The 12,492-nt window shown below is 39.2% G+C and overlaps 2 protein-coding genes across 2 annotated transcripts; one reads left to right on the top strand and one right to left on the bottom strand.

Annotated features, from left to right (window-relative positions):
- The first annotated feature begins 2,239 nt into the window (after positions 1-2,239).
- her2 (hairy-related 2) lies at positions 2,240-3,187 on the top strand. Its single transcript, XM_056735184.1, has 2 exons — positions 2,240-2,309; positions 2,406-3,187. The coding sequence occupies exons 1-2, from the start codon at positions 2,259-2,261 to the stop codon at positions 2,814-2,816; spliced, it is 462 nt and encodes a 153-aa protein (XP_056591162.1). The 5' UTR covers positions 2,240-2,258; the 3' UTR covers positions 2,817-3,187.
- Positions 3,188-4,678: 1,491 nt separating this feature from the next.
- Positions 4,679-11,463, bottom strand: aldh4a1 (aldehyde dehydrogenase 4 family, member A1). Its single transcript, XM_056735181.1, has 15 exons — positions 11,312-11,463; positions 10,038-10,131; positions 9,873-9,965; positions 9,621-9,668; positions 9,373-9,528; positions 9,139-9,288; positions 8,652-8,726; positions 8,385-8,572; positions 7,190-7,263; positions 6,703-6,899; positions 6,569-6,616; positions 6,332-6,484; positions 5,905-6,026; positions 5,666-5,784; positions 4,679-5,467 (listed from the first exon to the last, which is right to left on the bottom strand). The coding sequence occupies exons 1-15, from the start codon at positions 11,350-11,352 to the stop codon at positions 5,355-5,357; spliced, it is 1,671 nt and encodes a 556-aa protein (XP_056591159.1). The 5' UTR covers positions 11,353-11,463; the 3' UTR covers positions 4,679-5,354.
- Between the last annotated feature and the right edge of the window lie 1,029 nt (positions 11,464-12,492).

The raw sequence follows: 12,492 nt of genomic DNA, 5'->3' as shown, positions 1-12,492 counted from the left end.
CCCTCTCATCATTCAGACGAATAATAGACACACAAACAGTGGTTGTGTCAGTGTGTCCAGCTGCATGTCTCTCCAGTGTGGAATGTGTGAGAGCTCTGGTGTGTCTCCGCTTCCCACACTTCAGTCCCATTCAGAGAGAGAGAGAGAGGCGTCCCGCCCTGCTGCCGCTGATCCATGCAGCGTGCCTTATTATTCTCCTCTCTCAATAGACCATCTGGTCTTCTGCTTGTACACACAAAGCTTCCCTCTCTCCCACACACACCTCAAAGGTGCAGGTACACACTCCTGAGGCTTCATTGATCTCCGCACACAACCACAAACAAACACAGAGTCGTGTGGATAAAACGTGTCTGTGCACGCTGCAGTCTCTCAAACTAGATCTCACAAAAAGCGTCAACAGGTATTCATCCGTGACATCTCAAATGTTGTGGAGCATCAAACATGCCACCACGGAGAGACATCGACAATCGATTTCTGTGAATCGAAAAGGGCACCGGGTATCACCCCATGTCACGTACTGGCTCTTTTCAAGCGCCGAATGCCAACGCACATGACACTGGAATGTCTCATCGAGACCCGGATTCCAGAGAGGGGAGGTCAGGGGCCTCCCAGGTCCCGTTTTTATGAAGAGGGGGACACTTCACACTGGGCGCACAGCACTGAGCATCTGCTTGGCTCGCTGTGTGTGCGCATGAGAGAAAAAAAAGAGCCGGACGAGGGGGCGCCCACATTTGCCCTTGTGGCCCTTTTTGCAGAGTGGGATGGAACGTATTGTGGCTTTAGGGGTCACTTTTGGCGGGAGACGAGAATTGGTGTGGGAACGGAATTCGGGGTTAACCAAACGGCATCACCTTTGAAACGCCTCCGGATACTCGAAGAAAATGCGTCTCTTGCATTTAAGAGTATTAGTTTCGTATCAAACCAACTCAAGTGTTGTTCTGCGTTATGTTTTTATTCATAACGCACAGGTAAAAGACAATGTAGGGATGTACGTTGTTTTACAACAGGCCTGATCAATGCTCATACATTGATGCCGGTGTGCCGTACGTCAACGTCGCCACTAATTGCTTTGAAATAATAATGTAGTTACCCAAAATGTTTTTTAACCGAGCCAAGTGAACTGTGCATGAACCTCGCATGTCAAAAGCACTACAAAATGCCTGTCAGCGGCGGGCTTTGCTCAGCACACTTTCCCGCGCGCAGGAGCCAGCTGCGCCTTTGAGCTCTTTAAAGTCTAATCCTGGAGTCTGTGTTGTCCCAACTTTCCCACAGCAGAACTTCAATGGGGGCCAATAGAAGTGTGCCGCACTCCCCACAGCATTAGTAATGGTCCCTGAATGAGGCGGCAGGTCCCACTGAGGACACACGGAACAATGCTTAACAGAATCATTCAGCCTAAAGGCAACTTAATTGTCCCGAAATGCTGCCGCTTGATCTTAAAATTGAGATGAGCGAGCATGTTGATGTAATACATTTTTTGTAGTGCAAAATTTTCACGACTTGAAAAGATTTTAGCAGGCAGATTAAAAGTGGTAATAATGCCAAACAGTAAAATTGCATGCTTAACATTATGTATAACCAAAATCACAACTAAACTTTTCCTGTCTTGAACCTTTAGCCACTGCCTCAAAGTAAGTAAAACCTGGATTTTTTTTTACTTTCATAAAAATTGATTTTACAATGTAAACTAATACTTTATTATAAATATTCCCAATATGCACAATTGCATTATAACATTTACATTTTACATTTAGTCATTTAGCAGACGCTTTTATCCAAAGAGACTTACAGGTGGGGTAAATATATAACCTAATTTAATGACATTAAAATAGGCTAGTAAACAATTGACACTTGGTGATTTATTAAATTTGGGAAACTATTGTCTGTGGTCTAAAGAATTTGAGCGGGAATTTCTTTAAAATTCCGATAATCTCTTTTGACCCCTATTGATCACGTATTTCCCCCCCGGAATGGTCACGCAGGCTGTCAAAGGCTCGTGGACACCCGCAATTTCACGCTTCCCATTTACTGCGTGCGTACACGCACACGCTCCACCTGTTTGAGCGCGCACCTCTTTTGTTTTCCTGCAAAGTCACTCAAAAGGGGATCAGGCTAATTTAAAGTTTTCCCATTGAACCTCGAGCCGCTGTCTGATTGGCTCAAAGTGTGGGAACAAGAAGACGCGCGCAATCCGGGTGTATTTAACGCGACGGTTTGCCAAGAGAGACAGAAGCGCGCACAACCGAACTTTTGTAAAAATGGCTCCTACTATTTACAAAGTGACTGAGACAGGAACTCAAAAAACGAATGTAAGTATCTTCCTTTGCAAAAATGTATTAACAGTCTAAACAAATGCTTTTCATGAGAAAGACTGAACGAAAATGTAACGAAAAACTTTTTCCCAGATGAGAAAACCAGTGGTGGAGAAGATGCGCAGAGACCGCATCAACAGATGCATCGAAAAACTTAAAGTCCTTCTCAAGACGGAGATAAAAGCCAGCCAGCCGTGTGGTAAACTGGAGAAGGCTGATATCTTGGAGATGGCTGTCATTCACCTGAAGAAATCCATGAGGACAAACGATGACGCACATGCGCAAAGTTACGCGGACGGGTTATCCAGGTGCATTCAGGAGACGGCACGATTTCTGTCAGTTCACAACCAGCTACAGACAACCAAATACGCTTTAATGGGACACTTCAACAACACCGTGCAACCCAAAACGAGCGAAATAGTTGTCTGCGCGTCTGCGCCCAAAGACAGCTGTCAAGCCGTCTCCAAACGCGCAGGAGAGCACGTGCTTTGGAGACCCTGGTGATCAGCCTCGATAGTTTATAAAGACACATAGAGAATGATTGTATTCTCTATTTGAGTAGAACATATTGTTTGTTTAATATATGTAAAGGTAGACAGGCATCTGTCCAGACGCATAGAATGTACCAGTCTACCCCATGTCTGCATCTGAGAGCACATATCTAATGCTTTACTTCACGTGTGTGAAGATGAATATTGTTTACATATGGTAAAAACGAGGCCTGTATCACCTCTGTATGTTTTTGTGAAAATGAGGACTGTCACCTCAGTATGTTTTGTTAAAACATCTTTTTATAAAAGATTTATAATGATCTATCATATTGGTAGTATGTGAAACCGTGTTGTTGTTTAAAGCAATAAACTAAAATGACTGTATTTCTGGTTTTTCGTTTATTTCTTGAACTGATCATGAGGTCATAATTACAACAAAATCGCATTCTAGTTTATTCAATTTTCATATGGATTTAATACAGAAACCCTTTAAAGCTGAAGTTAAAATCTCTAGGCACTCAACAGCTTCAGTTTTTTCACACTACAAATAAAATAATATATGGCACTTTGTTGCCTTAATTATAAACAATTGAAGCAATCCGAACAGGTTTGATACTACATTCTCAGTAGTGAAAACCTATCAATGAAGGAATTTCAGAGTCCCTCGAAATCAAATATATAAACTCAAAGATCACAATTTAAATACTAATGCATTCCAATGCAAATTATTGCTTTTAATAAAAGATGCTGCCTTTATCAGATTCTTTAGGTCAAAAGATGTTTTCCAAGAGGACAGTAGACTGCCTGCTTCATTCAGCTGCATAAAAGATAATTATTCACACTTGAATCATGAAGGACAGACATACCAAAGCGTTGACGTGGGACAGGGGACTGACAGCGTTCTCAGGCCGTCATACAGACCCTGTTGATTTTATGATGTGTTAGGAAGTGTGCCTCCGTGGCCCTATCATAAAGCGTCTGTCTGAAGTGTGCCACACTCACATGCTGGACGGACTTTGATCTGAACCAAACGAAATGTGTTACTGTGGGAGTCGGGACCCAGAGGTGACTACACACAAATAAAATAACCAGTAGCTGGTTACATAGATAAAGAGGCAAACAACTTCTGTGTGTGAATGCAACATCACAAGAAATGATGATCTGTCACAATACAGTTAAGTTTCTTGAATAATGCTTCTCATGGGAACTTCAGGTCAGGTTGGAAAAAGTGTGTCCGACTAAACTTAATGTCCAATGCAATTTGAGCTATAAAAAGTGTGTTATTTACAGAAATGTACACTTCCCCTCACTTCACTTTAATATTTTCTTCAGTCTTGATGCGAAAGACATAAAGCAAACAGTGCGACAGTTTTAAAAACTGGGTTTTTTTTCTAAGAAGTATAATGTTGTTTAATAATATTGGACAGTTTTGGGGTATTATCTTAAAAGACATTTTGAATTAAAAATGTTGCTATGGTTTTGTGGCCTTTTTGTGGAAAAAAGTGTTTTTTTTAGCATACCTGAGCTCCAAAGTATCCCAGTGATCTCAATGAATTGGCCAGAGCTGTAATCTTGGCACAGAACAGATACTTTTTAAGATAAAATACAAGATATTAGTTTGATACGTCGTTTAACATTTCCATTTTTTTCTGCTTTTGTAGATATTTAGATGATTTAGTTTTTTAATAAGTGTTATTATGAACTATTCTATGTAAATTACTAGAAAACAGAGAATCAATAAAACACGGTTAGAAAATGAAAGATGTTAAGGCAGCAATGTACCTCTAAAAATCAGCGAAATATCAAAATGTTGCAGATTGCATTTCATATTATAGCCTCGCAAGGTCTTATTTCTAAATTATAAAGCTTCGCAAATAAAAATATCAACAACTTCCCTTTATTTAGGCACATAAAACTGTTAGATTGCACTGTCAGTGATACATATGGTGACCAGATAAGGCTGTTTTCAATCCGTCACAATCAATAAGCAGACATCATTTTCTCAAAACAGAAGAATCATTCTTCTATTTACCTTTAATATTCTATTTGCAAAACATTTTAGAAAGCTACAGATTCAATTAGGACGGCACACATAATCCAAAAACTATAAGCGGTCCATTGATTCGAACTCTCAAAGGTGTAACAGATACACATCGATGGCTGCAGTGATTCCTACTTCCTATTCCAGAATTATAAAAAGATAGATCTTTTATCGTACTGTCTAAAAGCATATTTTTTATATACTGTATTAAAGTTCAGTGCATCTCCATGTGTGATCTCAATGACCTCCAGTGGCTGTTCTGATGTTTAGTCCAGTTAATATATTCACATTCACATATTTATGGTTTCCATCAGAACCATGTCATGTTTGGAAACATCTGGGGGGGCAGTCTTCTGTCAGACAGTTTCAGCTTCAGCTCTTCAGTCTCACTTCATACTTGAGTCTCTCAGACAAAATGGGAATAGGATTAAGAATCCACGAGTATTTGATTGCTTTAGAAGATAACGGATTTGGAGAAGGAACATCTGGGTCGGCGACACTCGCTGTCTCTTAACCCATGTAGGCGTATTTCCATTCAGTAAGAGGAACGTGGGTCTGCTTAACAACCTGTGGGGACGTCCAGCGGAGGACGTAGTGTGGTCCACCGGGCTTGTCGTTTGTGCCTGACAAGAGATTTTACATTTCTTTTATACTCATTACATTTTCTATGTTGGAAAATCAAATCTTGGTTCGACAGCATTAGTGATGTAATTTTGATGCACTCCTATCAAGATGTTTTAAACGCAGAAATGTAACATGTAATACTGTTATTCTTTTAACCTGTGATGTTCCTTAAACCAGGTAGTGATGTTTGACTTTACCTGATGCTCTGGCGCCCCCAAATGGCTGCTGGCCCACGACGGATCCTGTAGATTTGTCATTGACGTAATAGTTTCCAGCAGCGTTTCTCAAAGCCTTCGCTGCCTCATCAATAACAGCCCTGAAAAACCACACAAACACACGTGAAAAACACCTGATGCACCTTCAAAATATTTCCTTTTCATTAACTGATCTGCTTTGTATTTTCATTGTGTGTAAGAGAAAATTTTACTACACTCACTTATCTTGAGCAAAGACAGCTCCTGTTAGGGCGTAAGGAGATGTGTTGTCTATTAAGCGTAGGACCTCCTTGTAGTCATTTTCAGGGTAAACGTAAACCGTCAGGACGGGCCCAAAGATCTCCTGCAGGAGCAAAAAGCAGATAAACAGATTCTGGCCCTTTTTGGTTGTTAAAGAAGTTAAAACATGGATGAAAAGTTAACAGTAATGCACTTTGATATTTGTTGAGTAGTTAAAGTCAAAATGCTTTTCTTAAATATTTTCATCACTCATCCGGCCAGTACCAGGGTAAGACTGTCTATTTGTTAAATAGAAGAGATCTGTTTATCTAAACAAAACCGAAGTCCACCAATTCATTGTTATGTGAATGTGCGCAAACCAAACCTTTTTGCTTTTACTGATCGAAGCATTCTTGAAAATATTTATACCTCGCTCATGATTTTCTCTTGCGGGTCGGTGGTTTCAATGATGGTGGGTTCCACAAAATATCCTTTTGAATCGTCACACTTTCCTCCAGCAATGATCTTCAGATGCGGCGAAGATTTGGCGTGTTCCAGCCATCCTTTAATCCTAGCGAAAGCCTTGAGAATGAAAGAGCAGTGCTCTCTTACCTTCATTAAAAGTGATGCTTTTTTTTGTTATTAGATAATGTTGTTTGCCTATACCTTGTCATCAATAACTGCAGAGAAGAATGTGCTGAAGTCTTCAACTGGCTGTGGAGTAAAACAGCAGAAATTTCAGATGGATGGAGAACACTTTGTGTCACATGGCCACTTTTAAAAAAAGCTCTCTCTCTTACGTTTCCCAGTTTGATCTGTTTGTGCAAAGTCAGAAGTTGCTGTTTGATCTGCGGCCACAGCGAGTCTGGCACGTACATCCTGGAGCACGCCGAACACTTCTGTCCTCCGAATTCAAACACAGAGCGGATGGTGCCAGTCACAACGCTCCCGATATCTGCAGACTTGTGCACGAAGTGGAAGTTCTTCCCACCACATTCTAAAACATGAAATACAAGCAAATCATTTGTATGGATTCAGCAAGTTTAGCAAAATGTTGGGTGATTAGAGGACAAGCAAAACTGTGACAATGGCGTGTTAAGGTAAGTTAGCATGGCATTGCTATGTGGTTGCTATGGTGTTGCTTTGCTCGTTTGTGGTTGCAAGGGAATTGCTACAGGTTATAAACTGTTAACTCTACATATTAGCAACAGTCCTGGTGATTTTCGCCTTAGCAAACGTTACTTGTTATATTTTAGTAACTGGCATTGATCCAAACAGAACACACACCTCCAGCAACACGAGGGAAGTTCCTGTAAATGTCCAGATTCTGAGCCACTTGCTTCCACAACCGCTTAAACGTTCTGGAGGTCAAAGAAAATATAAGAACGACAAACACAACTTACACTTATTATAGCATTTGGCAGACACTTTAATGCAAAGCAAAAGTGCATTCAAGGTACATTTGATAACTATGTGTGTTCCCTGAGATATGATTGAACAAATTTAAAATCTTGGACGCAAAAACTTTAAAGTCCCCGTGAACAGAAAGTTGCGATCGTTTTTACTTCCGTTTTCTGACACATCTACGATGTATGGGCATGGCTTGCGATTAACAGCAGTTGCATTGATTTTGGCAGCAGACTGATTGTTGAAGGGGAGGAGTTAACAGATGATTGTCTAATTTTCGTCATTTCAAGGCAGAAGTTTTATATGAATAAAAAAAAAAAAATCACCCATATTGATAAGCTATTTAGTATAAACGTCATTTTTAATTTCACTGAGACTTTAAGAGTAATTCCTGTCAAATGCATTGCATGTTAAAACATAAGAAAAGTTTTTTGCATTTAAGGCCGTGTTCAGACTTGACTTCTTTCTCGAAGCTGCTAGCGTCTGTTTTACATTATAATCCTACGGAGTAAACCGTGTTTTTCAAAAACGTTCTTTGCACTTTTTTAGAGGCCAGCGCCGGCTACTTTTTAAGTTGAAAAAGTTGAACTTTCTGAAAAAAATGCCCTACTTCAAGCTCCTTTTCACAGCTTACTAATGACAGGCGAGAAGTGAGTCGTTTCCATAACAACATTCGAGGGAAGAGATAAAATGGAGGTTGTAGCGCCGGTTTGAGCATAGTTTTGTATAAATGTAAGTTGAACTTTCACTTTCAATATCTTTTGATTGCATTTCTATCGAGAAATTAGTATTATAGTTTTTAAATGTGTGATTAGTTATGGAAAATACGCACACTGTTTATAATCGCAGTCATGGCGTTCGGCTGCTATTCGTAACCAAATGCGGCCAGGGTCAACTTTTTCTTGTCAAAAAAGACATCAAGTGTGTTCATGGCCTTAGATGTGGTTTAAAATGTTTCAGATCCATGTTTAAAGATGTGTGGAACTTTAAGGTCTGACAAACTTTAACCCAGACTGGAGGTCAAAGTGCAGATAAGAGTAACCTAATCACACGACACATGACTGTAAACACTCACGGGACACTGCCTGTGAAGTTAATACCAGCCAGGTGTTCAGAGCTGGTGATAGCGTCTCCAAACACTGGACCATCGGCCGGGACAAACTGGATGATGTTGGGTGGCAGTCCAGACTCTCTCAGGATCTTATAAACCGAGTAGCTGGCAGACATGGCCGTGTCACTGGGCTTCCACAACACTACGTTACCCTGGACGCACACACGCCACAAAGTCAACATTAGAAATAAAAGCATGAGATTATAAATGCGTGATGTCTTGATGTCCAACCATGATAGCTGGTGTTCCAGCCAGATTTCCACCAATCGCTGTGAAGTTGAATGGAGCAACAGCGGCTACAAACCCCTACAAGAAAATAAGATTGTTAAAATTATAGGGAATTCAATTCACTCCGGGAAAGGGTTATGACATGTTATGCAGAAGGTTGAATCACATTAAAAAATGAAGTATATATATAAAAATAATGCATTTATAAATGTCTATTTTAGATGAAAGACGATGAAAGATTTTAATTTTTGGTTGAACATATTCAAGCACCTTCTATTGGCATTTTATACATTTTTGTATTGAGTATATAACATGTATATTAATAAAAATATGAAGCTTTATCGAAATCAAAGCTCATTAAATGTCAGTATAAAAAGTATTAACATGATGTATGTTGAATTGCATTAAACGATGGTTACTCAATTCTTCTGCTTCCATTACAAACACAGACGATACCCCAGGTCCCCCATCCGTGAGGTAACCCACCCACCTCCAGTCCTCTGTACAGCATGGTGTTTGTACTTCCTTCACTGTCTAAAGGCTGCTGGTGTTCCAGCTCGATGGCGTGTTTGGCGTTAAACCTGAAGAAGTCGATGAGTTCTGCAGCGGCATCAATCTCAGCCTGAATCACAGTCTTACCCTGACAAACACAGAGCGGTGATCTATCTACACTCAGTCATGAAATCTACATTCATCTTGAGCTTCTGACAACTTCATAACATACCTGTCCGATCATGGTCTTGGCCAGAACTTCTGCTCTCTTGGGTCCACTTATGATGTCGGCGGCTTTGAAGAAGATCTGTGCTCGATCCGCGACGGGTTTGAGGTCCCATTCTCTGCGTGCAGCCACGGAGGCTTGGATGGCTTTATTTATCAGCTCCTGAAGAAACCAAACGCATCAAACCTTGAAGAAAGAACCCAAATAGCGATTGAAGGAGGTTGTCGCATTGATTTTATGAGTTCATCGCGTACCTTATCAGCAAAGCAGAATTTGGAGACTTTGTGAGAGTGGTTGAAGGGCTTTGAAGAACAAACAAAGACAATGTATTTTAATATTTGGATGAATAGAGAGCTTTTTAATATCACATGAAATATGAATTATTGTATAACAGCATACAGCCGATTGTTCGGTGGATTCTGTTTATGTCTTCTTTTGTGTATCATCCAAGTTCTCATAAACACATGGATGATGAAATCTCACAAGACAATGAAAGATGAACTCACAGACAGCTGATATCTGATATCTTTGGTCCAAACTTCTTCATTTCCGACCACACATGGAATCTCCTCCGTTTTGCCCTTTAGCTCTTGTAATGCCTGCAGAACACAGCAAACAGAATAAAAATGCATCTTGATTTTTCAGGACATATGAAGCAGCGTGCGATTTACCTTCAGCAGGTCGGCTCTCTCTTTACTGCCCTCTTTAAACCCAAGGATGGGCTCATTCTTCACCTCCACAGCTGCACATGAAAAGGTCTTGAACCTGCGGAAAACAAGATTTGCTTGCTTTTACAGCTGGACTTTGTCAATGAATGTATTTGTTTCGGATGCTGTATGTTTGATTCAGGGTACAGTAAACTGGGTCGCTTCAAGTCAGTTTTATTCTCTGAATCAGTAACATATATGACGTTAACTACACCGAGATGTGACCTGTTGTAAACCTATAACAGAATCACAAGATCAATCTGTGTTTATTTCATCCAATCACACAGCTGCTATTTCACGGTCCCCAAAAATGTGGTAATGCGCTCTGCAGCGGTTATAAAGGCCATGAACGTCTGACTGCTGAACTTCAAACGTTCCTCAATAATCAATATCTCAAATGTTTAACAATAAATAAATGACGCGAGACTATACTAAAAGCTGCAACCTGTGCAGAGACTGTCAGCTTCAAAAGACTGGAAAGAATATTGAAAATAAGTAGTAATTATTAATGATATTTACTTATATGTAATACAGTTACCATGTGAGAAGTATTAAGCATAGGCAAAGTACTCAAAGGGAGTTTGTGGAGTTAAATCGACGCATGAAAGAAATGCAAAATCCCCAAAGGAATTCAAAGGTTGTGAAATAACCCTTTTACAAGTGCACAAATGTAAACTTTTTAAAATATAGACCGACTGTGACATGGTGAAAGTAAAACATTATAAAATGTGGATTTGAGTTCCCACTAAGATCTGATAAAAGTTTATAAAAAACTTCTTTAATGAATCACTAGAGGAGACACATGTAAAGACTGAAGTCTTTTCTCAGAAGAAACATCTGAGAAGCAAAACAAAACTGTCATGGGAGGACAACTCAGATATAAACTTTGACTTTACAAACTACTATACAGACTGTAAGAACATGACACCTGTAATAACATGCATTTCTTTTGTAAACTGGCTCACCATGTGCATTATTCTTATGAAAAGACTGTAGTACAGTAAAAGCAAACTTGAGTCAACACATCTGAGAGTGGCTGGACAAGTTTGTGCGATTATTACATAATAAAAGTCTGCCCTGTACATTTGCACGTACCAAAATGTACCATTTAACATGCACGTCACATATAAGGCATGAACAATGTATGATTCATATTCAATACACACATGTCACATAAGCTTCAAATTACTGCTTGAAAGTGAAAGTCATGTGTAAGTACATGTGCAACACACACATACCCTTTCAGAGACTGACAGACGGCCGATCTCACTCGCAGCATGTTTTCACACCGGGGAAGAATGGAGATAATATAAATAAAATAAATATAAAATATCCCTCTATATATAAAGCCTGTGAGAGTTTATAACACTCGTCTCGTATCTTTCCAAGATCACAAGGGGTATCACATGAATGGAGACGTGCCACTGAGTTTACAGGGGGAATTCTGCTGTAGAATTCTTCATTATGCTGCTTTTTTAAGCGATTAGTAACATATTTAGTATAAATACAACAATATTTGAAGGAACACGAAAATGAAGTCAAACATATAGGTTTGCGTGTTTGTTACGTATATAATAAAAGGAATCCATGTTAGGCGGAAACCTGCTGTGGAGAAGTGGAACAGGCCAGAGGGCGAGACTCTGACTGGCCAATCAGCTTCGGAGACGTTCGGCACTCAGCCAATCACCCGAGAGTCGTGTTTGACTACCGTTTCTAATTATACATTGTTAGAAATATATAATAAATATAAATTAATGTAAAACATTTAGGGATACGTTTTTGAAAAGTAAGCTAAAAATATTAATGTATAATTGTAAAAGGAACCGTTTTTCGTAGGAGTAAAATATGTAGGTTACACTTTATTAATAAGTATTCATATTATAGCCTAGAATAAATATCCTATTATGTTTTAGTAGTAAAGTCTACATAAAAGTATATGGTTTACTTGTTTTGTTATAATATTAATATTATACAGTCCTCACCATGACTTTTTAATGAAGAATATATGATTCGTCTTTTCTTATTAATATTCTTATAACCATAATTTCCATTAATACCATATAGTTTCTAAATTTTAGCCACAGTAAAACTGTGGTATCTTGTTATGTTATTCTGTCACCTAAATTAATTTATTCAAAAGAGGCGACTGCTTCAAAACATTACTGAAAGTTTTAAACAAGGGTTCCAAACCCCAGATCTGTTTTGAGCATCTTTATAATTTGGCTGGGATCCAATAATGAACCAAACATTCAAATTTAACCATATAACAGTAGTATGAATCAACTTTGATGATATAGATATATAAGAGTGAGTGATGTCCTGCGTCATTTTGTTGTTGATGTGCATCAAATCCAGCACTTCGTCTGTCACAGCGAATGAGGCAGATGCAAATACCTCAACCTGGAAAACCATGAAGAAA

The sequence above is a fragment of the Triplophysa dalaica genome, chromosome 21 (genome assembly GCF_015846415.1).
Source record: "Triplophysa dalaica isolate WHDGS20190420 chromosome 21, ASM1584641v1, whole genome shotgun sequence".
Lineage (NCBI taxonomy): Eukaryota > Metazoa > Chordata > Actinopteri > Cypriniformes > Nemacheilidae > Triplophysa > Triplophysa dalaica.
Note: the sequence above shows the minus strand (reverse complement) of the source record. Positions and strands in the feature narration are given on the sequence as shown.

Coding starts and splice junctions, on each gene's coding strand:
- her2 (XM_056735184.1), top strand. CDS start 2,259: ATGGCTCCTACTATTTACAAAGTGACTGAGACAGGAACTCAAAAAACG. Junction 2,310..2,405: donor CAGGAACTCAAAAAACGAAT/GTAAGTATCTTC, acceptor ACTTTTTCCCAG/ATGAGAAAACCAGTGGTGGA.
- aldh4a1 (XM_056735181.1), bottom strand. CDS start 11,352: ATGCTGCGAGTGAGATCGGCCGTCTGTCAGTCTCTGAAAGG. Junction 9,289..9,372: donor CCAAGACCATGATCGGACAG/GTATGTTATGAA, acceptor TGTGTTTGTCAG/GGTAAGACTGTGATTCAGGC. Junction 5,785..5,904: donor GCTGTCTTTGCTCAAGATAA/GTGAGTGTAGTA, acceptor GTGGTTTTTCAG/GGCTGTTATTGATGAGGCAG.